At 43.1% G+C, this 26,493-nt stretch overlaps 1 protein-coding gene across 1 annotated transcript in view; it reads right to left on the reverse strand.

Moving 5' to 3' along the window:
* LOC126427164 (zinc finger protein 420-like) overlaps nt 1-26,493 on the reverse strand; it is a 178,009-nt gene that overhangs the window by 107,586 nt on the left and 43,930 nt on the right. The window contains exons 5-6 of the mRNA XM_050089388.1: nt 25,218-25,286; nt 1,022-1,222 (exon numbers count right to left, since the gene is read on the reverse strand). Coding sequence (XP_049945345.1) covers nt 1,022-1,222; nt 25,218-25,286 — 270 coding nt within the window. The remainder of the gene's footprint in view (nt 1-1,021; nt 1,223-25,217; nt 25,287-26,493) is intronic.

Here is a 26,493-nt window from a genome sequence, read left to right on the forward strand (position 1 = left end):
TTTGTTTCCGTTTGCAGTGATAATTATTCAAACATTGCAGTTGTAGAACAAAGAAAAATTGTCTGAATTTAATATCCGCAACAAATAGTTCCAGCTAATACCACACTGGAAGGTTGTTTCTCATATTATCTAAGTTTCCATGAGACAGCAACACTGTCTAATAGTAATTTATACTACAATGAAAGCAAAAATAAATGTTTTATTGAGTCAGTGTGAAAATAAAATACACTGTTTGAATAATGTATTTGTAAGTTTAACCAGCCTACATTGTCAAGGGTATACAAGAAAGTAAATTAACAATATTTTTAAAAAATTAAAGGATACGTCTTGTTCGTGTTAAAAATTTACTGATAAAAATGTTAAGTTCTTTGAAGACATGAAGCTTGTTTAAAATAAGAAAGAAAAGTTATAAGAGATATGTAAATATAAATATATGTTTCATTACTGCAAAATATAGTTTATGGATTACTGAGTCTGGGTATCCATTAATGCAGAGTAGAAAGGACATCTCTGGTTAATAATACAGCAATGTGATAAACAGCTAATCAAGACCTGATATCCTATGCAACTATAGTATTTGCCACATTCTCTGGATGCCTCTAATAAATATTCTCTCTCTGGAAAGAACCTGCAATTGAAGAGGACACACACACACACACACACACACACACACACACACACACACACACACACACACACACGAAATACAATGCTCACACTAAACAACCACACACACAGCATGTCATACCACGGCAAAGTCACAGTGAAAAGTGGTCCTTTTAAGGTGCTGAGAATTTCAAGATACTGCCTACAACTACAGATTTCCTCCTGATAAATTTAATCACAGACGTAGTTATATACAGAAGCTCAAAAACACAACAGCAAAATATTTCCCTCTGCTCGGATTTTATAAATAGCTGTGTGAATTTCCCTTTTCTTCACACATCCAAATGACTTTCATAACAAAAAAACTCAGCCAACAGAACTATTCACATGACACAAAAGTCACAGGAATACTTACACTGTCAGCTTCTGCTAGCAATCCAGCAATCATTTCTCGTTCTTCTTCTTTGGTACGATCGCAGAATCTACACGCTATCAATCCATCACCTTCATCTTGTTGTTGTTGTTGTTGTTGTTGTTGTTGCTGCTGCTGCTGTTGTTCTCCTTCTCCTTCAGCACGATCACATAATTTATGCACCGCCAGCAGATCTGCAATGACCTACGAAAGCAGAAGATATTTACTACTTTGTAGACAATGACATCATTACTGACATCATTCCCCAACTTGAACACCAAAGTAAATGAGCAGATATAATTCACACAAAAGCAGCACCCACTCAATCACTAACGTTCTGGGATTACATTACAAATGAAAAATGGAAGGTACCATTAATCTGAAACAGAAATGGAAATACTAAGCAAATGAAATGTGCCGACATAAGTGAGGTGAAGCAAACCAAACTACATCTGTAGTGTCCACACTACACAACCACATGGTCCACAAGATGTTTTGTTATCAACTTTATGCAATTCTTACTGCATGCTTCTGTGGAATAAATACTTTTTGACCTTAGCCGAACTGCCCCAGGTCAGTACTGAGAGGAAGCTCATACACTCAACAGAGTGAGACAGATTCCTGAGTGCAAGGCGGGCACCTAGCTTTTTGCTTAACTTATACGTGTGCTGGTGACACCTTAGTTGGTTTATCCCTAATGGTTGCCCAGGAACTTCATACACAGAGCCTCATCAATTGATCTCTGTCTTGGGCACATCTAAGCCATAACAATTTGTTTGGACTCCAAAACAATGAAACTATAGAAATTTACATGAAAAGATTAACCTCTTCTCAGGAAAAGCACTACAATGTACACATGATAATACAAAAGTTACAAGTTGAAATCTTTCAGAAAGGACAAGTACTTCTCACCTACAACGAAACTGCACCTCAGCCAGCTGCACTGAGGATTCCTACAGCTGTGAAATGAATGTGAATCAACTTTATTCAAGATTCACAAAAATTCATTTACACAAAATAATTACTCTATATAGTCTTCTGAATGAGAAACACATTTTCCCCAGCAGACAGGCACTTTCTTGATCCCATTTTCATAAAAAGAATGTTGCTGTGACAGCAACAAGTTGTTCACAAACTCTTCGACAGCGCCACTGTCATCAAATCTGCTTCCTCTGACTGGTTCCTTTAGTGATCCGACAAATGAGCATCGCACGCTGACGACAACGGACACTAGGAAGGATACTGTAGTGTGGTCGAGAACAATTACTGCTTTAATTTTTGTCGAGTTGAAGCAGCTGTGTGGGGCCGAGCACTGCTGTGAAGCACGATCACGTCCCCAGCTGGAAATGTACACCTTTTTTGGTGGTAGTGCAAGTTTTGTTTGGTCCAAAAGTTGGCAGCAGTATGCATCATTCACACTGTAACATTCTTGGAGAAAAACGATGAGAAGAACTCATCTAAAATCAAAAAACGCTGTCACAAGAACCTTCCCTGCGGAAGGCTTTGGCGAGTACAGATTTGTCTTCTTTGCACCATTCCATTCTGCTTTTCTCAATCCCGGGTTGTAACGGTTGACCCACGTATCACTGTACGCCACAATAAAATGCAAAAAATGTTCCCCCTTCAGTTTGGTAATGTGTCAGTAGCCATTTGCACACCACGAGATGATGAAATTTGTGCTCTGTGGTGAGAAGGCGACGCACCCATCTTGCAGACTTTTTCAGAGTCTGGGGTCGTCAGTAACGATTGCCCGAGCACTACTATAGCTTAGGCCAACTTCAGTGCCGATGGCCTCGCCACAGTGGTAACACCGATGTCAAACGCTGTCAGATTCTGCTAGCACGCTGACAGGTGACCGTCCGGTCTGGCGAGTGCTATTGACGAGGGGCAAGCACTCGGCCCTCGTGAGGCAAACTGAGGTGCTACTCGACAGAAAAGTAGTGACTCCAGTCACGAAAACTGCCAACGGCACAGAGCGGTGTGCTGACGAGATGCCCCTCTGTATCCGCATCCGATGCTGCCTGTACGGGCTGAGGACGACACAGCTGTCAGTCAGTACAGTCGGCTCTTCCGAGCCCTGTTCGGATGGAGTTTAACTGTGCTGATCTCGGTAGCAATTTGAGCAACTGTACCTTTTGTTCTGACACTGTGATTCTGACTAAAGGAATGGTACAGCAATATTCTTGCTGTAGGAAACAATAACTGGAAATGAAAGCAACAATGAGCAGAGATTGAACTGCTCTGCATTTAAAAAACGTGAACTGAGCATCCCCCCCCCCCAGCAGATGTCACGGTGGAGGTAGACGAGCTGGCAGCATAGAACAGTGGAGTAGTTCAGAAACGCAAACCCACTGGCCAAAATGTTTATTTCAGAGTGGCAATAAGCACAGCAGGCCACTGTCCCCACAAAGTTCGATCGCCTCGGACCTAGCCCCGAATTTCGCGCCGAGAGTTGTCGCGTGCTCAGTCGGCAGCTGCACACGCTAGCCTCGTACCGAGTATACTGCCGTACGCATATTTACGTGGCGCCGGACTTCTCGCAGTTATATTCGCCAGGCGAGTTTGTTTCACACGTGGGGTTCTGTTCCCCGGTCATTACAGAGTCGCCGTCAGTCCGTAAAGTACGCACAGTACGCACATCGACGGTTTCGAGTAGCACTGTTGTCACGTCTTCTGCAGACACTAAAGTGCGTAAACAAAAATTGCAGTTTACATTCGATTCACTTTCGTACAATGACATGACAGCTCAATTGGGTGAGGGAGCAAAAATTTACCTACAATCGTACAGACAACAGACTTCACTTACAGGAGTCGAAAGGCAAAAATGGGATCCAGTAGCGAAGTGAGACAGGGCTGCACCCCATACTCCGTACTGTTCGATCAGCTCATTTGACAAAGCTGTAAAGGAAGTCAAGAACAAATTTTTAAAATGAATTGAAATTCAGGGAGAGACATAAAATTGCTGACGACACGGTAATTCTGTCAGAAATCCCTAAGGACTTAGAAGATCTGTTTGAATTGGGTGGACACCGTTTTTAGAAGAAGTTGTTAAGATAAACAACAACAAAAGTAGAACAATGGTACACTGAGGCGACAAAAGTCACAGATACTCCCAAAAGCGTAGCGAAGCAACTCGACGTGGCACAGGCTCGGCAAGTCATCGGAAATCCCCTGCAGAAATACTGAGCCAGAATGTTCTTCAAACCAATTGTGGCCCAGTGACATGCCACACTGTATTCCACAAAAATTCCATCACTGTTTGGGAACACGAAGTCCACAAGTGGCTGCAAACAGTCTCCAAGTCACTGAAAATAACCAGAGGACCCAGCCCATCTGAGCAAAAACAGACCGTGCCATTATGGAGCCACCAACAGCTTGCACAGTTCCTCACTGACAACTCGGATCCACGGCTTCGTGAGGCTGCACCACACTCAAACCCTATCATCATCTCTCACCAATTGAAATCAGGACTCACACGACCAGGCCACTGTTTTCCAGACGTCGAAAGGTCCAATCGATACAGTCACGAGCCCAGGACAGGCAGTGCAGGGGACGTCATGCTGTCGGCAAAGGCACTCACTATGGTCGTCTGCTGGCATAGCCCAACAGAAAAACACTTATTTTACGTTTTTGTGTGGTCCAGAATTAAAGAATCCAAAACTAAGCAAAACTTTAAAACCCCCCACATATGAGCAAAAACATATTAAGTGGAATATATGATTAAAAACGATAATCTTTTCCAATACACTGCACAAAATCAATAAAAGTGAAGGAAATTAAATATACAATACACTGTTTATACAATGATTTGGGGTGATGAATTTCAGCAGCTTTTTAAAAATCACAGATGTGTAACAGCATATAAAAACTTGTTAAAAATTGAAATTGTTTTTGAGAGACGCTCACCCAAAAAAAAAAATCTTGATGAACGTGCTGAATTAAACCGAAAACTGTGAAGTACAATGAAAGGCATCAGAATGTAGTATGGGAATGCGTGCTTTCCTTGTGTAGCCAGGGGAGAGCTTGTCTGCACCTGAACAAGCTAACAAAGTGACGTCAAAACGGTGCAGGTGAGCGTCCACGGTGTACGCCGATATGTCAACCGGCGAATACAAATCTAGTTGACACGAAAGCAGCTTATCCCAGCCAGGGAGGAGACATTAGTGACAGCTTCACCCTCCTCCACAGTAACAGAGTGCTCACTCCCACACAAAAAGGTAGCTGGTAAAGTCCAGAGTAACTACACACAATGTAAATTCTTTGTGTCTACACTGTACAGTCAACAGTGCACTGTCTTCACTCCTCCCTTATCAGTGCATAGTGCACATGTTTTACCTCATTTGCTCATTTGTACTAGCAGCATTTTGCAATTTGAAATAAAAAATAACGCTTTTAAATGTGAAGTCTGCCGGTACGAGTACAACAATAGCAAGACCCCAAAGCTGCGTCTTTCCCAGGGTCACCCACACCACCTGAATGAAATCCTATCTGCTGTTAGAAATTGTGCACTGTAATGTGAAATACTTCCACAGTTAAAATATTAGACTGCACACAACAAACACCAGGTTTAGGTTAGGTTACAAGGCAATAACGTAATAGGTTCTGTTTAAGTAAAAGAATTACTGTAAATGCGATGTGATGAGGCAGTCTTCAGTGAAAAGGAATTGGTCTGGACACAGAAATTTTCAGCAGTCACAAGCTTAAGCGTCTTCATCAGTTTTGTAAAATAAGTTAGCAGATACAGTGATTTTTATTTTATGCACTGTATCTGACTGAAATAAAGTAGCAAGGATATACCGGGTGATCAAAAAGTCAGTATAAATTTGAAAACTTAATAAACCATGGAATAATGTAGATAGAGATGTAAAAATTGACACAATGCTTGGAATGACATGGGGTTTTATTGGGAAGGGGGGGGGGGGGGTGAACACAAAGTTCACGAAATGTCCAACAGACGCGTGAAAGATCTCTTGCGTGCGTCATTTGGTGATGATCGTGTGCTCGGCCGCCACTTTCGTTATGCTTGGCCTCCCAGGTCCCCAGACCTCAGTCCATGTGAATATTGGCTTTGTGGTTACCTGAAGTCGCAAATGTATCGTGATCGAACGACATCTCTAGGGATACTGAAAGACAACATCCGACGCCAATGCCTCACCATAACTCCGGACATGCTTTACAATGCTGTTCACAACATTATTCCTCAACTACAGATAGTGTTGAGGAATGATGGTGGACATATTGAGCATTTCCTGTAAAGAACATCATCTTTGCTTTGTCTTACTTTGTTATGCTAATTATTGCTATTCTGATCAGATGAAGCGCCATCTGTCGGACATTTTTTGAACTTTTGTATTTTTTTGGTTCTAATAAAACCCCATGTCATTCCAAGCATGTGTATCAATTTGTACCTCTCTATTTACATTATTCCGTGATTTACTCTGTTTTCAAATTTATAATGACTTTTTGATCACCCGGTATATAAAATGTCACAGCAGCTGAGTGGTTAAACAAAAAGCATAAATGGGGACATCTGCTGAATGACAAACTTTGTCATCACTCTTTTCTTACAAGTAACACTTCATACACTCACCACACTTCATATTCTCCACCCCCAACAAAGTGTTATTTTCGGCTCGGTGAGAGAAACAGGTGTGAAAGAATGAGTTTACTTCCCAATTGAAGTTATTAGGAGTTAGCTCAGTGAATTTCAATACACTGTGTAAAATAGAAAGCTCCGGCACTACAATTTCGCTACACACCTCCCATCATTGCTGCCAATCTTTCCTATCTACAGTGTGTGTCACGCAGTTTAAAAGTGAGTAGTAGATGTAAGTGTTGCAACTGTATTGTGTCAGATTTGAACACGAAAGTGTTTAAAATGAGCTATCACAAAACCCTTGTTTCATTTCCCTGTGACATCTCTGCCACAGCAGATGAATAAATAAATGTCGTGTGACTAGGGCCTCCCGTCGAGTAGACCATCAGCAGTGTGCAAGTCTTTCGATTTGATGCCACTTCGGCTTCGGCACTTCACAAAATGCATTCGCCCCTACCCGCTCTCCCGTCATCATAGGGCCACTACCCCTCTCCACACATCCAGCAGGTGAGCTCAATTTAAGTGTGTTAATGTGGTGTGGTGGTAGTGCTGGCTGTCGGATGACGTAACAATTCACCAGCCAATAAGAGCTCACTAGCCGGAAACGGTCGACGTCTTCTCGATTCTGACCGAGCATATTCTTTGAGACTCCGTGACTGAATTTAAAAGTTCAACAATCAATACGGTTCCCGAATACAGTACGTCAGAAATACGTGCAAAAAGATACAGTTACACATAGTTTCAAGTGGCACAAGGAAAGGTGGCAGCTGGGTGCCTTCGTCACGTATTGACTCAGTCCAGGACACTTTGCGTCAACTCTCTCGCTTTTTCACTGTTGCCGCAGCTAGCAGTAATTTTATCACAACAGCACAGTGAAACTAAACGTTGCAAGTTGTGTCGGCAAAGCCGATTGTGGATTACATCAGCATTTCCTCTCTCTCGTCCCCATCTCCGCAATGGACTAAAATATTCCCTCGACACTGTTACCACCCACAGTACAGACATTCTGTCTTTTGTACCAGTTATAGCTCATTCAGTCACATCAAACGTCAACAGGAAGAAAACGGGTCAAAGTCAAGTGAGTTGCCGAGTACAAACGTAGAATCGAGGTAAACTTTACTATGAAGAAACGTAAAATTGAGGAATCTTTAGCACTGATCTTACGAGTTTTCCACAGAGGCTACAAACTTATGGCACAGAATCACGAAAAATGTAAAATTGGGGAACGTATAATCGAATTTCCACTGCACCAAATTTCGTCACGCTATACTTACTGATATGTTCATCGTACCTCCCACATTGATATCTGCAGTTATTTCTCACAGTGTCGCTCATTTGTCAGCACTGACAACTCTATGCAATCGCCGCTGCTCTCTGTCAGTGAGTGAGTGCTGTCAACCACCACACTGTCTGTGATGACAGGCAATACCTGCAATTTTATGTTCTCGCCCCACACTCGACACCGTCGACCTCGGAGTATCGAATTCCGTACCTGTTTCCAAAATGAAATGTCCCACATCTGTAGGTCCAACTACCGTTCGGCGTTCAAAGTCTGTTAATTCCCACCGTGTGGCGACAGTCGTGTCCAAACCCTTTTCACACAAGTCACCACAGTGCAAATGACAGCTCTGCCGATGCGCTGCCCTTTTATATTTCACATACACAATGAATGAAATCACATTAAGGGATTTACATTAGGAGATGGAGCACTAAAGTAGTAAATGGGATGTGTCATACAGGCAGCAAAATAAAGGCTGGTGTAAAGAGGACATAAAACGCAAACTGGCAATAGCAACAAAGGCAATTCTGAAAAAGTCAAATAATATCAACACATACCACAAATTCAAATGTTTCCTGAAAGCAATTGCCTGGAGCGCATGGTCAGACACTGGACTCGCATTCGGGAGGACGACGGTTCAATCCCGTGTCCAGCCATCCTGATTTAGGTTTTCCGTGATTTCCCTAAATCACTCCAGGCAAATGCCGGGATGGTTCCTCTGAAAGGGCACGGCCGACTTCCTTCCCTAATCCGATGAGACCGATGACCACACTGTCTGGTCTCCTTCCCCAAACCGACCCACCTGGAGCGCAGTTTTATACAGAAGTGCACCACTGACAAAAAGCAGTCTAGGTAACAGCAGAATACGAGGCTTCTGAAATGTGGGCACTGTGGTAGAAAGCCGGGGAGCTGACGAGTGGGACTGACAACTACTAGGAGCAGATCGTGACTGGGACTTCGGCAAAAAAGAAATTTACGGGATTGTTTGATACGGGGCATCCTGAGGGATGACAGAATTGACCATTTGAAAACGGAGGGCTTAAGAATTGTAGAGGGAGACCGAGGCTCGACTACACTACACAGGTCCGAGTGGATGTCATTTGCAGTAGCTATACATAGATGAAGTGGCTGGTACGGGATATTTTCTTCTGCGTGGGCCCCAAAGCCTCAATAAGCTGAAGAACAACATTTTTCCACCGGACTGTGTATAAAACTTGTCATCTTTCACACTACCAGTTATGGGCACTGCCCATTCTCGGGTGTGTCTGAAAACATAACAATACATCACAGCAAAGAAAACAGTCAAACACAAATTGTGAAACTACAGTGGATGTATCATTACACAAACCAAGTACGAGGGTTGCCCAGAAAGTAATGCATCCCATTTTTTTCTCAGCCAAAAACAATGCTACAAATGCGAAATGTTATTTGAAGTCTCCCGAATGAGTGTGCCAAGTTTCCGTCACTTCTGACAGATAGCGTAGCGGCGGGACAGTTTCAAAATGACGTCTGTAGGTGACGTACATTACAAGCAATGTGCCATCATTGAATTTCTCACTGCAGAGAAGAAACTGTGGGGAACATTCACAAACACTCGTGCAAAGTCTGCGGACCACCTGCTGTCGACAGAAGTACAGTTACTCGCTGGTCACAGAGTGTGAGGTTATCATAAAGCAGTTCGGTGGAGCTCCACGGTTTGCAGCGGTCGGGGAGACCGTCCACGGGTATCACACCTGACATAGCCCACTCGGACTTCCACTTGTTCGGGCCATTAAAGGATGCCATTCGTGGAAGATATTTCGACGACAATGGGGAGGTGATTCACGCAGTGCAGCTCCGGCTCCACCACCGAGACAAGGATTGGTACCGACAGGGCACACGTGCCCGTTTCGCACTGGAGTGAGGCAGGGATGGGGATTAACTGGAAAAATAGGGTGTGTAGGTAAAACACCATTCTCATTATGCCCAATTAAGAATTGCCGAGGGAAAAAAAAAAAATGCGGTGCGTCAGTTTCTGGGCAGCCCTCGTAGATACCTCCAGTAACATGTCGCTATGTCTTCGTCATTAATTTAAAAATCACGTGCTGTGAATAACTATACCGAGCACAGTCGTCAAACATTCTCATCCAAAACATAAGGGTACACGACATAAGAGTGCTTATTACCAAATTATTTAAACGTCATACCCACTCGGAAGCACTAAGAAAACAAACCTTCCGACATTTCCCACAAATCACACTGTATACACTCACTCGACGAACTGTCACACGAGCAGATAAAATTAAAGTAAACTAATTAATGCAGAAACAGAAGTATAGCTTCAAACAGTCAAGATTGCCATTGTACAGCATTTACTGTAACAACCGGTTTCAGCATTGCCATAATCATACCTTCTGTGGTACAGAGCAGATTCAATGCAATGTACTGCAGAGATCTGATGATGGTAATGTAGTGTGCTGAAACCAGTCATCATAATCAATGCCGTACAACGGCGATCTCGGCTGTTTGAAGTTGTAACTCTCTTTCTGCATTATCTACATTCCCCCAACTTGACAATACCGAATATATATAGACTAATTAAGATAAAATGCGTAAGTTTATGCTACGGTTTGGATTATCTCTGCTAATGATCTCAATCGATTAATTTTTCAAATAACGGTTATAGTTCCACAGGAGGCCACAGACATGGTGTGCAGTGAAATATATATACAACAGTGTATGCAGACTGACATCTTAATGTTATTTGTTACAATTTTATTTTAATTATTCTATTTATGGACACAGTTATTTGTGATGACTAGTGGGCTTATTGTATTCAAAATTGATTGGTGACATCATTTCTCCATGTTTGTCACACACTGTGATTGTGACACTTTTCACATTAACGATGAGGACATATTTTCACATATTTTTCAACTTAATGTACTAATAGACTACATTTTAGACCTCACATTACATTAACAATATTATATTGAATGTAAATGATGTAAATAGCTCTGTGCAGTCCATCATGTCTTGATGTATGTACTACAGATTTTGTAACTGCTTATGTGGACGATTTATTTATATGTTTTTCCCATAACTGTCACTAAGACACAGAGAGATACCTTTGAAATCTTATTGATAACTGTAAGATCTACATTCACACAGATACTCCGCAAGCCACTGTAAGGTGTGTGGCAGAGGGTACCCTCTGCCACTACCCTCCTGTTCCACTCGTAAGTGCACCGAGAGTAAAGTGACTGACCGTACGCCTCTGTACGAGCCCTAATTTCTCATATCTTATCGTATCTTCACGGTCCTTACTCACGATGTATGTTGACGGCAGGAGAATTGTTCGGCAGTAAGCTTCAAATGCCGATTCTCTACATTTTATCACTAGTTTTTCCCGAAAAGAACACCGCCTTCCCTCCAGGGATTCCTGTTTGAGTTCCTGAAGCATCTCCGCAACACTTGCACCTAAACTGTTCAAACCTACTGATAACAAATATAAAGCCGCCCGTTCACAGCCCGACCGGTCTGCCAAACCGCTCGCTAACACTAGCCCTGACAAGCCGGGCTGTGTGTGGCCACACCCGGCCGCTGGGCGGCCTCCAGCTGCGAGCGCACAGTCGTGTGGCAGCACTCACCGTGCCAAAACAAAAAGGAAAACTTGCTGTGCCTGCAGCACTGATCTTATGTGTAGATGAAGACAAGAAAAAGAAACGTTTATGGATGAAAGAATGGTTGAGAGGTAAATCAAGTTTTCTCACATAAATCTGTTATGTACTCTCCAAGTTCAAGAGCCAGCAGACTATAAAAACTTCTTACGTATGAATGACAATACTTTTTGTGAATTACTGGATCTCATACGGCTTAAAATCGAAAAGAAAGAAACGCATATAAGAGCTACCATCACTGCTGAGGAGCGACTAGTAGCAACATTGCGATTTCTGGCTACAGGCAGAAGCTATGAAGACCTGAAATACAGCTGTGCCATTTCATCTCAGCTGCTTGGAAAAATCATCCCCGAAACGTGTTGGGCAGCCAATATTTTTAAGAGTAAGGGGATCACAGTTTATTCAAATTACAAATAATGTTTTCAATATTTGCAGCCACTTTCTCCAGTTGCTACTTCAGTTATGCTTCATCAGTTATGCTTCATCATATAAATAAGAAAAAACTTATTTCGCTATTGAATGTTTCATTTGTGTGTACAAACACGTTTCGCCTATTCACGTTAAGCATCTTCAGTGGTCTTACTGGCCGTTGTTTTATAGGTTGATTCTTAATATTTCATGGACACTGAAATAAAAAATGAAACTCATTTTGTTGAGTCAGATCAGGTTTTATTGCTATTTCATTTTTTAAATAAGGCACTTAAGAAATTTTTCAACATAAATATGCGGATTATGGTTTGAAAGCTGTCTTAGATTTGGATGAAGTTTAAATCACATATACGAGATCGAACATTAACATCATTTTATGGAAGAAATGCTCTATTCAAAGACTTTTGTACGTATTTTGTAACTGGAATGTCTCTCTTGAGGCACCAAGAATAGTCCACAAGCATGTTCTCATCCTAGCGAACCTGGCAACTTTCCTCCACGACTGATACACTTTATGAAGCTCATCCTACCCCTGCCTATAGTCTCCACAGTTGTAATCTAATGTGAGTTGAGAAAGTGCATTTTTATTGACATTTGAACACCATGTATTTTGAAGTTTTGCCGAAATTTCTAGACAGTATTTTCACGTTTCGGGCTCATAGATATGCCAAGAGAAAGATTTTTTATTATAGATTTCAATACCAGACAGGCATTTATCACTGTATCCTCCACACTTTCATCGAATTGTGAGTCTTTCATAAGCTCGCTGATCTGAGGGCCATCAAAAATACCTGCATTAAATTTAGCCTCAATGAAACATGGAAATTTGTTTTAACAAAGTAAAAGCCCAAGTTTCTTTATTCACTGCCATCATATAGAACCTCATCAAACCAAGTTCAATGTGCAGCAGTGAAAGTGTAATTTTCTGAGTATTCAGGAGGGCTTTTGACTTAACGTTGTGCAAACCAGACGAAAGGGAAGGTCTTGCTTAATAGATGCTTTAGCTCCAAAGAATTCAAGATACATTTTCGTCACAAAAGGAGTGGTGTTTAACTTCTAATGTGGCTTAATGACTTATCCAATATGCAGCAAAATCGGTCAGGACAATTCTTGCACTTTCGATGCATTTTGTAACAATACTGCTTTCACTCAGGAAACTTAAGTCATGCTACTTTCCAGCTTACTGTAATATGACATGGAAATAATTCTGCCTTGTGACAAACCTAAAAATTTTGAGCGCTCGAATCGCTTACATACCTAATAGGCCACTACCTGAAAACTGAGGTAGGGAAGAAACCTGACCCCATTGAGCAAAGTGAGTTACATTTCTTAATGCAGCGTGCACTAAATATACAAGATCACCTAAAAATAACTGTGGCCTCAGAAAAGAAGTTTTGAAATACAAACTAGTGTAATATAAAGAAAATAATTTTCTTTTCAGAATATTTATAATTATCTAATTTTCTTTTTGTTACTGGGCACTCAGAAAGCCTAGCACGAATAGACGAAACATGTTTGGTACACACAAATGAAATATTTAGTTGGTAAAGTCAGAATTGACATATAAATTTGACTAAAACGTATAGGGTTGCTTACGGGAAAATTGTTATTGAAAACTGATGCTGTTTCTTAGTGAAATTCATCTTTATTGTTGTAAAATACAATCAGTAATATAGTTAATGTTGCTGACTATCACTTGTAGATGGCTTACATGCGCCTCCATCAAATGTTCTTCCACGGGGTTGCAGTTGTGTAACTTGTCGATACGCGCCTGTTTCGTATAGTCTATTATTGTGATCCTATTGTGTTGCATCGTATGGGAGTGGAAACTGTGGTGAAAATTGCATTACGTGCATATACGGATTTGAGTGAGGCGTAAAAATTTGGGAACGACAACTTAATTTCCTCCTCTTTGCCAAAAAGAGTACATTCGAAATAATTTTTTTTGCTATGCCCTTTTGTTCGTTATCAGTAACTGCCTGAATCTCGAAACCCACACTTTGGCATCATTGTCAGGGGTAGAGTCATCAGCCTGCAAGTACTGGGACACAATATCTGCTAACTGAGACCTCTTTTTCGTCCACGATGTTCTCTCCCGAGTTCGACCACATCTCTTTTTCCCTGTAGTGGGCATTGCAGTTGGTGGGCTTCCAGATGAAGGTGGCTCCTGTGACAGGTTCACCTGGAAAGCACAATGTCTGCATTAAAAATATGCAGTGTTTTCACTGTTTGTACAACTTTGCCACTTAATCGTGCATTTCGGTAATTGTATCAATTTTAATTTCAGACTCCTTCATCTCAAGAAGACTGGAGAAACGTTGCTCGTCAGTTTAAAGAACTATGGAATTTTGAAAACTGTTTAAGGGCATCAGATGGTAAGCATGTCCTGATTAAAAAACCTGCGGGTAGTGGCTCCTATTACTATAAGGTACTTTCAGTGTTGTCCTTTTCGCTGTTGTAAATGCAAACTAGGAGCTTATATATGTTCATACCGGTACGAATGGTCGAGTGTCAGATGGTGGTATTCTAAAGCTTACAGACTTCTACACTTCACTAGTATCTGGAACTCTAAATTTACCAGATCCCGTTTATCTGGAAGGAGTGGATTCTACAGTGCCATTTGTGTTCGTAGGTGATGAAGCTTTCCCTTTGATGCCGAATTTAATGAAACCGTATCCTCAAAGGAACTCAACAAGGGAGAAAAAGATCTTCAATTACAGGCTCAGCAGAGCTCGGCAGGTAGTTGAGAATGCTTTTGGAATAATGGCAAACAGTTTTTGAGTGTTATTAACGCCAATAGCGGTTGATGTAAAAACTGTTGACGGAATCGTTCTTGCACGTAGAGTTTTGCACAACTTTTTAAGGAAGAAAAGCCCTAATTACATCCATACTGCCGCTGATTGCAATAACTCACAAATTGTAAACCTTACTGATAAAAACTTGCAGTCAGGTAGTCAACAAATGTTAAGACTCGATACGACACGACAAACCGGCACAGTTACTGCAGAGGAAGTGCGGGGAAAACACGAGCAATATTTCAGTAACGTGAATGAATTAGAATTTCAAGAAACTTTGATCATTTAGAGTTTATGTCCAGAGCAACATTTATTTACACTTTGTATACTTAATAAATAAATGTGTTTGTATACTTACAACATCAATATCTGACTCATCATTTACTTCCTCAGTCTGTTCATCCTCCAGAGTCCTCCCCCGTGTTAGTGAAGATATCTCACATCGCACCTCTTCTCGATCCAGGGTGAACTGAAGGAGATCGTAGTACCGAAGTGTCGGTTCTGGCACCTTTTCAGCAGCGCTTCCAGTTGCCAATTTAGTGTCCCGTATTTTTCTAAACTGTCACCGGAAAGACGCTCGTAGAGAACTAATTTTTTTAATAACAAGACGCCTTGTCGGCTGCACGATTTATCTCTCTGCACCTAGCTATAAGAACTTCGTAGGCTCTGTTCCTCATATTCCTATCGGAGTAGTCCTTCGATTTTATCTCCCACAAATGTGGCCATTCTCTGTTCATATTAATGAAACACGCCCAAAAGTCTCTGTTTTCCTCGAACGACATTATCGTAAAAGCCGCAAAAAGCAGTGACGACAAAAGAAGCAGTGAATAACACAGAGTGGGACACCGTACTGATGGAACGTGGACCAGGAGGAAGCGGCCGGCCCGAGCTGTAGCCCCGGCCCGGCAGGTGGCGGTCGGGGAAGCAGGTAGCGGCTCGCCAGTGGAGGCGACGCGCCCCAACTTCCGACACGAGCGCGAGCCCACCGCCCACACACGGGCGAGCCGGTCGGGGCCGACCCTCTCGACGGGTCGGTCGGCGGACCGGTCCGGATGTGAACGGGCTGCTTAACAGCCGCCTTCAATCCGACCTGGTAGGGGTCCCAAACACTCGAGCAGGATTCGAGAATAGGTCGTACCGGCATTCTGTATGCAGTCTCCTTTACGGGTGAACCACTCTCTACTAAAAATTCTCCCATTAAACCATAGTCGACCATTTGCCTTCCCTACCACAGTTTTCACACGCTCACTCCACCTCGTATCGCTTCGCAACGTTACGCCCACATATTTAAATGACTCGACTGTGTCAAGCGGGTTGCCAGTAATACTGTATCCGAACATTACAGGTTTGTTCTTCCTACTCATCAGCATTAACGTCCATTTCTCCACATTTAGGGCTAGCTGCCATTCATCACACCAACTGGAAATTTCGTCCAAGTCTTCTCGTACCTTCCTAAAGTCACTCAACTTCGACACCTTCCAGTACACCACAGCACCCTCAGCAAAAAACTGCAGACTGCTGCGCACCCTGTCCGCCAAATCATTTATGTATACAGAGAACAACAGCCGTCCTATCACACTTCTCTGGGGCACTCCTGACGATAAAGACCGCTGTATTTTTATTCTGTAGCTGATAGTTCAAGTTTTTCCATGCATACATAAGATAGTTCACTGAGTGAGTGTATACGGTGTGCTTCACAGGAAATATTGAAAGGTTTGTTTTCTAACTGCTTCTGGCTGGATATGACATTTAAATAACGTGGTAATAAGCACTTTTACAACATGAACCCTTATATTTTAGATGAGGAAATTTGATGACTGTGCTTTACACAATTATGCACGGCACACAATTTTTAAATTAGTGGCGACAATGTAGCCACATATTTTTTGTTTTGTTTTAGGGTGCAAAAACAACTAAGGTGGTATGCCCCCTAAGGTGGTATGCCCCCATGTCAGAACCTTAGAACATTAAGACAAAAAAGGAGTTAAAAGCAACTACACCTTAAGCCTAATACATGGAAGGAGAGAGAGCTACGAACAAAGGCTTCCTCTCGAATAAAGGTCCACAGAATATGCTGGAGAGACAACGGAGGTTCCAAACTGGAGTCTAAATGTCCTTCACCACTGTGCCACGACAGATAAAAAGTAAAATGCAGTCGACAGCCCGTGCATCGTTCGCTAAAATGGCCAATAACTCTGACGGCAAACCTACATTAGAACGTAAGTGGTTGAAAAAGGACATTCGGTCAGGAAATGAACTGTCAAAGGTTGATGACAATTAGCAAAAAGTGGTGGTGGAGCACCACTTAACACACGGTAATGGCTAAAACAACAGTGCCCAATAAGAAACCTATCTAAAATGATCTCCTCAAGCTGAGAGGGCCGAGAGAATGTCAGTCGAGCCACTAGGAAGATTTACTTGCACGGAGCTTGTTCCCGTGGAGGGAAGGCCAGTGGTGATGCCAAAGTAGCACCACCTGCTGACAGAGGGCAACACGGAGATTGTCGCATCGAGCGGAAGAACTAGCAGTCTGAGGTGGGAAGACTGCAGCCACGGCAGCTGTGGCAGCAGACCGACGTGACCGAGAACCCACATAAACGTCACGGTGGCTCCTTCAACAGCGACTACCGTATTTACTCAAATCTAAGCCGCACTTTTTTCCGGTTTTCGTAATCCAAAAAACCGCCTGCTGCTTAGAATCGAGTGCAAAGCAAGCGGAAGTTCTGAAAAATGTTGGTAGGTGCCGCCACAACTAACTTCTGCCGTCGAATATATGTAGCGCTTCACAGGCATGCTTTGCAGGCACAAAGATAAATACTGGTGCCATAACCTCTGCGTCAGTAAATAAATTAAAAAAAAAAAAGGTGGAAGACGAGCTTTTTTCTCCGGCCCAAGTTTCGACCACTGCATTTTCATACATTATCCAACGAAGTAAATACAAATTCCGTATTGTTCATCTTCAAATGTAGCAGCCTTTCAATGTACTACGAAAATCCGACTGGCAAGACTGTTTGGGATGTGTGTCTGTCAATACGGCTAACTCTACGTTCTGAATTTTTTCGTACCTGTGAGAAGAGATGGTTGCTAACAGGAACTTTTATGAATTGTGAATCACATGCAGTATTCTCTTCACCATAAGAATAATACGAATGTAAACATATTGCCATGTATTCTTTCGTGTTTGCTGCTATCTCATTTAAATCCTGTCTGCCTAATAAACTACGAAACTAAGAGTGAGACAACAGTAAACGCGGAAGAATATACATATCATGCCATGCTTATATTCGTATTATTCTTATGCCGAATAGTGATACAGTCAGAAATGAAGCACGGCAACTAACTAGATTTTTAAATCTAAGATGACTCTTAATTTCTGTGCAGAATGTAATGTACTAAAGAGGCGTCTGCAAAGATTTTCAAACGGAGAAAAATTTTCGATAAACTCTTGTTTGGAACATCTTCTATCATTCGCAGTCTATTATTTGATTCTTGTTTATCATTATCAAACAAAGCAGCAGTGTAAGTAACAACAAATAGCAGTCTCTTGCCATTGTTTCACTAATGAGATGATTCCTCTCTTTTCTTTTAATTGTAAGCGGCAGAAGCGTGCACAAAAGCAAGTCATGCCGCGAGCGGCGACAGGCTGTAAACACTCATTATCAGAATGCGACAAACAATGCATGACACAGTACAGTAATGCATTTTCAGCTTAGAGTGACGTAAACACCTATAGCAATGAGAACGGCACTTATCAGATCAAAGAAAAATAAGCGATCGCTTCAAACCAGACGAAGCACGTGAAAAAGGAAGGGTAGCCGTATAAATACGGATGGAGCGCCTGATGCATAGCAATGCCTACGTGGTAAAGCTTAACTGCTATGCTTACGACTCGAACCAAACTACTGTAGCTGTATCGTCATTCATTTGACCTAAATTGTGTCTCATATTACAATGGACACACTTTGTTTCGATTTGGAGGTGCGGTCTAAATCTTTTCTCTCCCCCTGAACTTTGAGTCTCAAATTTCAGGTGCGGCTTAGATTCGGGAAATTTTTTTTTCCTTGATTTCGAGTCTCATCTTTCTGGTGCGGCTTAGATTTGAGTGCGGCTTAGTTTCGAGTAAATACGGTAAGTGGAAGCTTTCTTGGACCTGTTACACTGAGGGATGGACTGTGTACGGCACACAGAGGATCTGAAGGGCACTGAGAGAATCGGAGCAGATGACACAGTAGAAAAGTCAGTGCCACCGGAAAATACTGTGTGGCCTCATACGGAGGGAAGAGCTCTGTTGTATGTACTGAGCAGTGTTCTGGAAGCCGATACACAAAGCGTCAGTGCCAATGACAAAGGTACGTCCGACACCACGATCGATCAGAGCGCCATCAGCATACATGTAGGTATTATCACTAAATTTTGTGTGAAGGCTGAGAAACTTACAATGATAGATCAAATCTGTAGTAGTTTCCTTAGAAAGCGAATGAAGACTGAGGTAAACACGGACCACTGCATAAAGTCAAGGTTGGTTGGTTGGTTTGGTTGGGGGAAGAGACCAAACAGCGAGGTCATCGGACGGGAAAGGAAGTCGGCTGTGCCCTTTCAAAGGAATCATCCCGGTATTTGCCAGGAGCGATTTAGGGAAATTACGGAAAACCTAAATCAGGATGGCCGGACGCGGGATTGAACCGTTGGCCTCCCGAATGCGAGGCCAGTGTGCTAACCACTGCACCACCTCACTCGGTAAAGTCGAGGTTGTGAAGGGTTCACACACATCGGGAAAGTGGCACGTGGCATGAAGTTAAGCTGCCAAAGCAATAGTCGTAAGCGAACTCCACGAGATAACAGAAGAGGTACGCACCCCATACTGGTCGTCACAGGAGTCATCGAAGGAGGAGGAATAGGACGGATGGCTGGACATGTAGACAAATGGCACGCATATCCGCTAAGTAGAACATAACACTGGTATGACAGCGGCAGGTTGGTAGCTTCTGCACCGATTTCCAAGTGGGCTAGGCAAAAGGCACCAGCGGCCAGATTCAACAATGGTCGATTGTATTTAGGTGGCATAAGGGGGAAGGTGAGCAAATGCATAAACGAAACACCCACAGTCTAGTTTCTAATGGACAACAGATTGGCACAAACAGAGGACGGTGGTACTATCTGCTCCCCAGGAAGTACTGCTTAGGACACACAGGACATTGAGAGACCGCGTGCAGCGGGCAGCCAAGTAAGACACGTGGGAGCACCAAGAAATTTTCCTATCAAGCATGAGCCCCAGGAAGAGCAACAGGTCCAAGATGTAAAGAAGGTGGAAGAAACCCATCGTGCCACCAGAAATTCATAGTAACAGTTTTGTCAGTGGAACAGCAGAAGCCACTGTCAATTCTGCACGAGTAAATACGATCGAGACACCACTGAAGATGCCACTCGAGAAGACAAGTCCGTGAAGAAGTGCAAAATCACCAACGAAAAGGGAGCCGGAGATGGCCGGCGGGAAACAGGTCATAACAGGGTTAGTGGCTATAGCAAAGAGGACGACACTCAGAATGGAATCCTGAGGCTTCCCGTATAAAGGTGTCTGACAAGGCAGAATCCACGCATACCAGAAAACTCGGTCTTTTAAAAATTCTTTGGAAGCCGCATGTGTAGAAAGTACGGAGAGAACCAGTTCTCCAGCAGGTGACATATGCTTTCTCCAAATCGAAAAACCCGGCCACAGTCTGGACACAGGTTGACAAAGTGATGAGACGGTCATCTGAAGAAAGGTGTGCTCGAAATCCATATTGTGCAGTGGTTAGTAAATTGTGAGACTCGAGCCATCATACCAGCCGGGTAGGAAACATACATTCCATCATCTAGCAAACACAGCTGGTGAGAAAAATGGGGCAGAAGCTAGAAGGAAGGTGTTTGTTCATACTGGACTTAAGTATGGGTACGACAGTGGATTCGTGCCAGATCTTGGAAACTTGCCATCTGCTCAGATGCTACTGTACCTATGAAATAGAAAGTGCTTGTCCACAAGAGAAATGTACTGCAAGATCTGGATGTGAACATCATCCGACTTTGCGGCAAAAGATTGGGATAAAGGATAAAGTGAGAGCATGATCTAGCTCTCTCCCAGTAAAGGTGGCACTACAGAATTTACGATTCTGAGAGAAGAGTATCACCCGAGCTGCCCCCACTCGTTTCCAATGGAGGAAGGCAGGGTGACAGTGGGTGGAACTCGAAATCTCTGCAAAATAGCAGCCTGAGGTGTTGGAGAGACCAGTAGGGTCCACTATGACATTGTGTGATACTGTCACACCAGAAATTGGGGAATGGACCTGGGTCCCACAGAGCCACTGGAGGTTGGCCCACATGACAGGAGAGGGAGTGGAACTGTTAAAAGAACTAGTAGATGAAATTCAGCTAGCTGTTTTGCTATCCCGAAGAACGCGACGACATTGCACAGGTAACTGTTTGTAATAAATACAGTTTGCCACCGTAGGATGACAGTTAAAACAAGGAGAGGACGTCCCCACGTGCAAATTGTATTGTGGCACACCTCAGTCCATATAGGGGCCAGGACAGGGCACGGTAAAGATGAAGTGCGAGGAATGACACATTCTGCAGGGGTGAGGATAACATTTGTAAGGTATTCTACCCGATCACCACAACTGAGGAAATGCTCGTCAAAGGTCGGCAGGGAGAAGTAAAGCCTTCAAAAGCTGCCCGTCGGGTTTACACGTAGGTGGGTAGGAGCTAGCAAACAGATAGCACATAGGAAACGGTCGCTCGAGCACGTGCCGGAGAGAACCGAGCACTCGAGATGGTGGGCAAACTGGGCAGTGCAGGACGAGAAGTCCAAATACGAATAGGTGTGCGTGGAGTCTGAAAGGAACGTGGGTGCTCCTGCATTAAGGCAGATGAGGTTAAGTTGACTGAAGGTCAGCCAAGAGGGCATCTCTCAGGCAGGTTCTGGAAGAGCCCCAGAGGGGATGGTGTGCAGATAAAGCCACCAAGCAGCAAAAAGAGATGAGAGAGTTGACCAATAAGCTGGAGTAAGTCTGACCTGGTGACAGGTGGATGTAGACGTTACGAACAGAAAAGGTGTACAAACAGAAAAGGTGAAGTGAGGAAGGAAAATATGGACTGCAATAGCTTATAGCCAGGTGTTCAGTGAGAAGGTTTGAATATGAAAGTCATCCTGGATGAGCAGCATGACTCCCCCATGAGGTAGAAGGCCATCCTGGAAGGGGGGGGGGGGGGGGGGGGGGGGGGCGGCAGATCAAACCAGACCAGAAAGAAATGCGAGAGGTCAAAGCGGTCACAAGGACGCAATGTTGTTTCCTGGAGGTAGAAAACAAGTGGACGCTGAGATTCCGAGAGCAGCCGTAATTCCTTCTTGTTGGATCTAAGGCCATGTATGTTCCACTGGAGGGGAGTTACAATAGGAAAAGGGGAGGTGAGATAAAATGAAGGGTTGTCACCCCAGTGGCTACTGAGTGCCCGCCTTCAAAGACTCACTGCTACAGGGCACAGAAGCTGGAGGATCCTGTCCTAGTTCCACGAGACCTACAGACTCATCAGCATTCTCTCTGGATCATCCTGTGGATGGTTAGCAGTGCGCACCGGCAAAACAGAGGTCCGCCACGTGATGGAATCACATGGCAACACCACTGATGAGGATCTCCGTGTCAGCGAAGGAAAAGACCATTTGCCTCGATTTTTTAGAGCCTTTGCAGATGCTCGTTGGCTGTAGGGACGGAACAAGTCTTCACGGGAGGGTTCCTTTCGTCCTTTCCGGCTTAACGGTTGTGAAGCACAGGATTTTGCCACTGAGGGCGAAGGTTTGCTGGCTCAGATTGCAGCTGGAAGAGAAGGAGACAGGGATACTGCTGTGACACTGGGTGATTCGATAGCTGCAGTGCTGCATTCGAGGTCGCGAATCTGCATGGCCACATCCTTCACGAAACGAAGTATAGTAAAGACGGTATTGTAAGTGCCAGATGGAAAAACGCAGGGCTATCGACTAGCCAACAACTTGTGAGTGACAGGGTAAGGTATTTTTTCCTTCACTCAGATCTCCTGAACAGACGACTCATTGAGATACACGGGACATGCACGAGATGAGGCAGCATGGTCTCAATTACAATTGAAACAGCATCCCTACCACAAGTAACACATTTGGCAGCGTTTTTACAGGACATACGAGTGTGGCTATAACACTGACACTGGTAGCAATGCATCGGGTTCAGAAAGTACGGTCGGACTGTGACGACTTCGTAGCCTAGTTTGATCTTTTATGGAAGCACTACTCAATCAAAAGTGAGAAAATGGGTGCACGTAGAAACTAAGGTGGCATCAACCAATTTCATTATCCAATGCATCGCAGTTATGCCCTGACGAGAGAGAGAATTTTGGATTCTCCCTCGGTCAGACCATCAAGCAATCGACTGTAAATAACATCGTGCAAAGAATTCAGCATTCGATGGACCTCGACACGAACAGGACACCCGTGGAGGAGAGATGCTATAATCAGTTGTTGGGCTTGAAAATCACTACTTGTTTGCAAACTAAAATCCCATTACGTAGAGGAGAGCAAGATTTTACAGGGACAGCAACTGCATCCAAATCTTTCTGAATAATAAACAGATTAACTGTAGCAAAGAACTGACCACCTTCAGTACACGACACCACGAGGAACTGAGGTGCGACTGGTAGAGTCTTTGAATCTTTATGCTCATTCAGACATTCTGTTTATGTTTAGTAGAAAGTGTCTGAGAAGAAGATTTGCCAGTGTCTCTTGCCAATTGCGGGCCCCCTCAGAGACAAGGGGCAAGAGGGGGAGGGGGGGGGAGCAGTCACGTGTGTTAGCCAATTGTTCACACCTCCCGAACTTCTGCCAGGTGGCCAATTGGCAATTTGGGAAGCTCACACCTCAGGCAACCACCCTTCCCTGGTCCTGGCCTGTACCAGAGGGGCTCTGCAAACCCTACCTGTTATGCGTGGGCCAGCCTTCAGGAATGCACAGGGACGAACAAGAAACATAGAGGAACCTCAAACACCGAGAAGAGGAAGGATATGAGATGGAGAACGAAGAAAGAAAGAAGAAACAGATGAGACACTGTTCTGATGCCGGGCTATCGAAAAGTTAGAATACATTCCCAAAAATAGCCCAGATGTGTTCCCCAAGAGAGGGGGAAAAATATAGTAGAAGGATAGACATGCAGCACAGAAAGGGAAGAGGTGATGCATAGGCTGGGGCTCCATGGTAACCAAGTACAAACTCACCAAAGAGTGGTGAGCCCCTTGGGGGAGTGGGGAGGTAGTAGTTGTAGCCCAGTATGTTACTAGAACTAGAGGTAAATATTATGATTGCATAATGGTACACTCAGCATAGTTACGTGATTTATTATATATGAAGGTAGTCTCTGTTCCCGAAAGAACAGATGACGACCATGCAGCTTTCGTTAGAATGAAATGATAATTAAATAAATGGACACCCTAGCTGCAAACAGGCATTGATATACTTTATTGGGGACATGTTGAAAATGTGTCAATGGGGAGCGTGCAAGGGATAAGTCCCTGCAGGCGCACTATCCTCTGTGCCCTCGGTGGCTCAGTTGGATAGAGCATCTGCCACGTAAGCAGGAGATTCCGGGTTCGAGCCCTGGTCAGTACACACATTTTCAACATGTCCCCAATGAAGTATATCAACTTGCTAGGGTGTCCATTTAATTATCATTTCATTCTAGCAAAAGCTGCACAGTGATCAACGGTGACTGTTCTTTCGGGAACAGATACTACCTTCATATATAGTTAAAATGTGGCTTCCCGGTCATTGACCTTCTTGTGCGAATGCACACGCTATGCCCAAACTCTCATGGACTTGGTAGATTAATCTGCCACGAGTAATGAGTATGATGGACAGACATCTATTAGGCACATTACATATACAGATTGTTGACAGTTGGGAATGTGGGTCTCACGGGAAGCGTGCAAGGGATAAGTCCCTGCACTCGCGCTATTCATCTGTGCCTTCGGTGGCTCAGATGGATAGAGCGTCTGCCATGTCCCCAATGAAGTATATAAACGCCTGTTTGCAGCTAGGGAGTCCATTTAATTATCATTTTATTACATGATTTACGTGTAGTTGTTATTTGGTATGGTGTTTTCAGAAACATTTGAGATTGAGCAACGCCCAAAACCAGTAATTTGAAAAACAAAACGTTTTATACACAGTCTGGTGGGAAAATGTCATTCTTCAAATTGTACAGGATAGACTACGAAGGAGAGCTGTATCAAACCAGCCTCCAGACTTAAGACAACGAGGACCAGGACAACTACAACGACAACAATGACCACCACCACCACCAAGAGCCATCTACACTGAGACTCCCACTGTAGTGCTATAACAACATAACAGAAGTTATGTTTGTCTCTTTCCACACTGTTTGATTACCTTTTGATCACTGATGTCCTCTTGTTCTTTCTTGATGTGCATGTTGGCCAGCAGTACATCAGCACTGATCTGCAGCAGAAACAAAAAAAAAAAAAAAATCATTAACATCAATCTTGTGGTCCACACCTATTCTCACCATTTTCTAGATGCTAGCAGGTTTAGAGCAGTACTATAAGTACTTCTTCCATTTGATTGATGAAGTCATCCATTTTGAAGGCATGTGACCATTCAGACACGGCACTTAGTAATTCCTCGGAAACTTCTCAGTCGCTAAGTACGTTATTCGTGACGTGCTTCGAGTAATAGTCGTCAGATAACTGTCGCTAAAACCAACACAAAAAACATAATTAGAAAAGCAGATACATAATGACTACAAGACCAATGAAATATCGGGAAATTAAAGTACACACTGAGTATAAACACTTACAATATGCTTAGGAAAGCTTGCACGAGTGAGCAATAAAAGAAAATTGTACACTCTCATCTGCAGTTGTCATTAAGTGTATTTTCAAAAAGATATTACTTGGAGATATCACACGCTAGACTTGAGGCAGCAGACTCAAGAACCGTAATGCTTCAACTTGGTGCCAGATGGCACTGATCTCAAGGATTGAAGTATACTTTTACATAGTGTTCACAATATACAAAACACTGTAAATATGCCTTATTACAGTAAATCTGACTTTTTTTTTACAATACGCATCATATCATCAATGAAAAAATATAACAACATTGCATTTGTTTGAATAAAAACTATCATGGGACATATACAAAGAATGTACAGCATACCAGGCACAACATCCAAATATTCGATCATGAGACAGCAATGTACATGCCGTCATTATAAAGAAAAAAAATATGCATTTTTTATTATTGTTCCAACAAAGCTAGCAGTTATCATCCTGCTGAGGCCACAGATGGCCCGTGTCAACACAAAAACAAATTTTCTAACTTTGTTAGGATGGTCCCAGTGACAGTTTTTTGCACCTACACATGTCAATGAACAATTTTCTTGTGTTGTTAACTTGCATGCGCTTTCCTAAGCATACTCTAAGTACTTGATACTCGTACTTTCATTCCTAATGTTACACTGGTCTTGTGGTTTATATAAAAACTTTTCTAATTCTGTCTTTTGTGATAATTCTGACCACAGTTATTTGAGGATGATGACTCGAAATCTGTGATAAATATACAGTATTTAGCTATCAAGACATTTCCAAGGAATTGCTACATGTCAACACCTTTCTTGTTCCTTTCATTCATATTTATGTAATGT

This window comes from Schistocerca serialis, chromosome 11, assembly GCF_023864345.2.
Source record: "Schistocerca serialis cubense isolate TAMUIC-IGC-003099 chromosome 11, iqSchSeri2.2, whole genome shotgun sequence".
NCBI lineage: Eukaryota > Metazoa > Arthropoda > Insecta > Orthoptera > Acrididae > Schistocerca > Schistocerca serialis.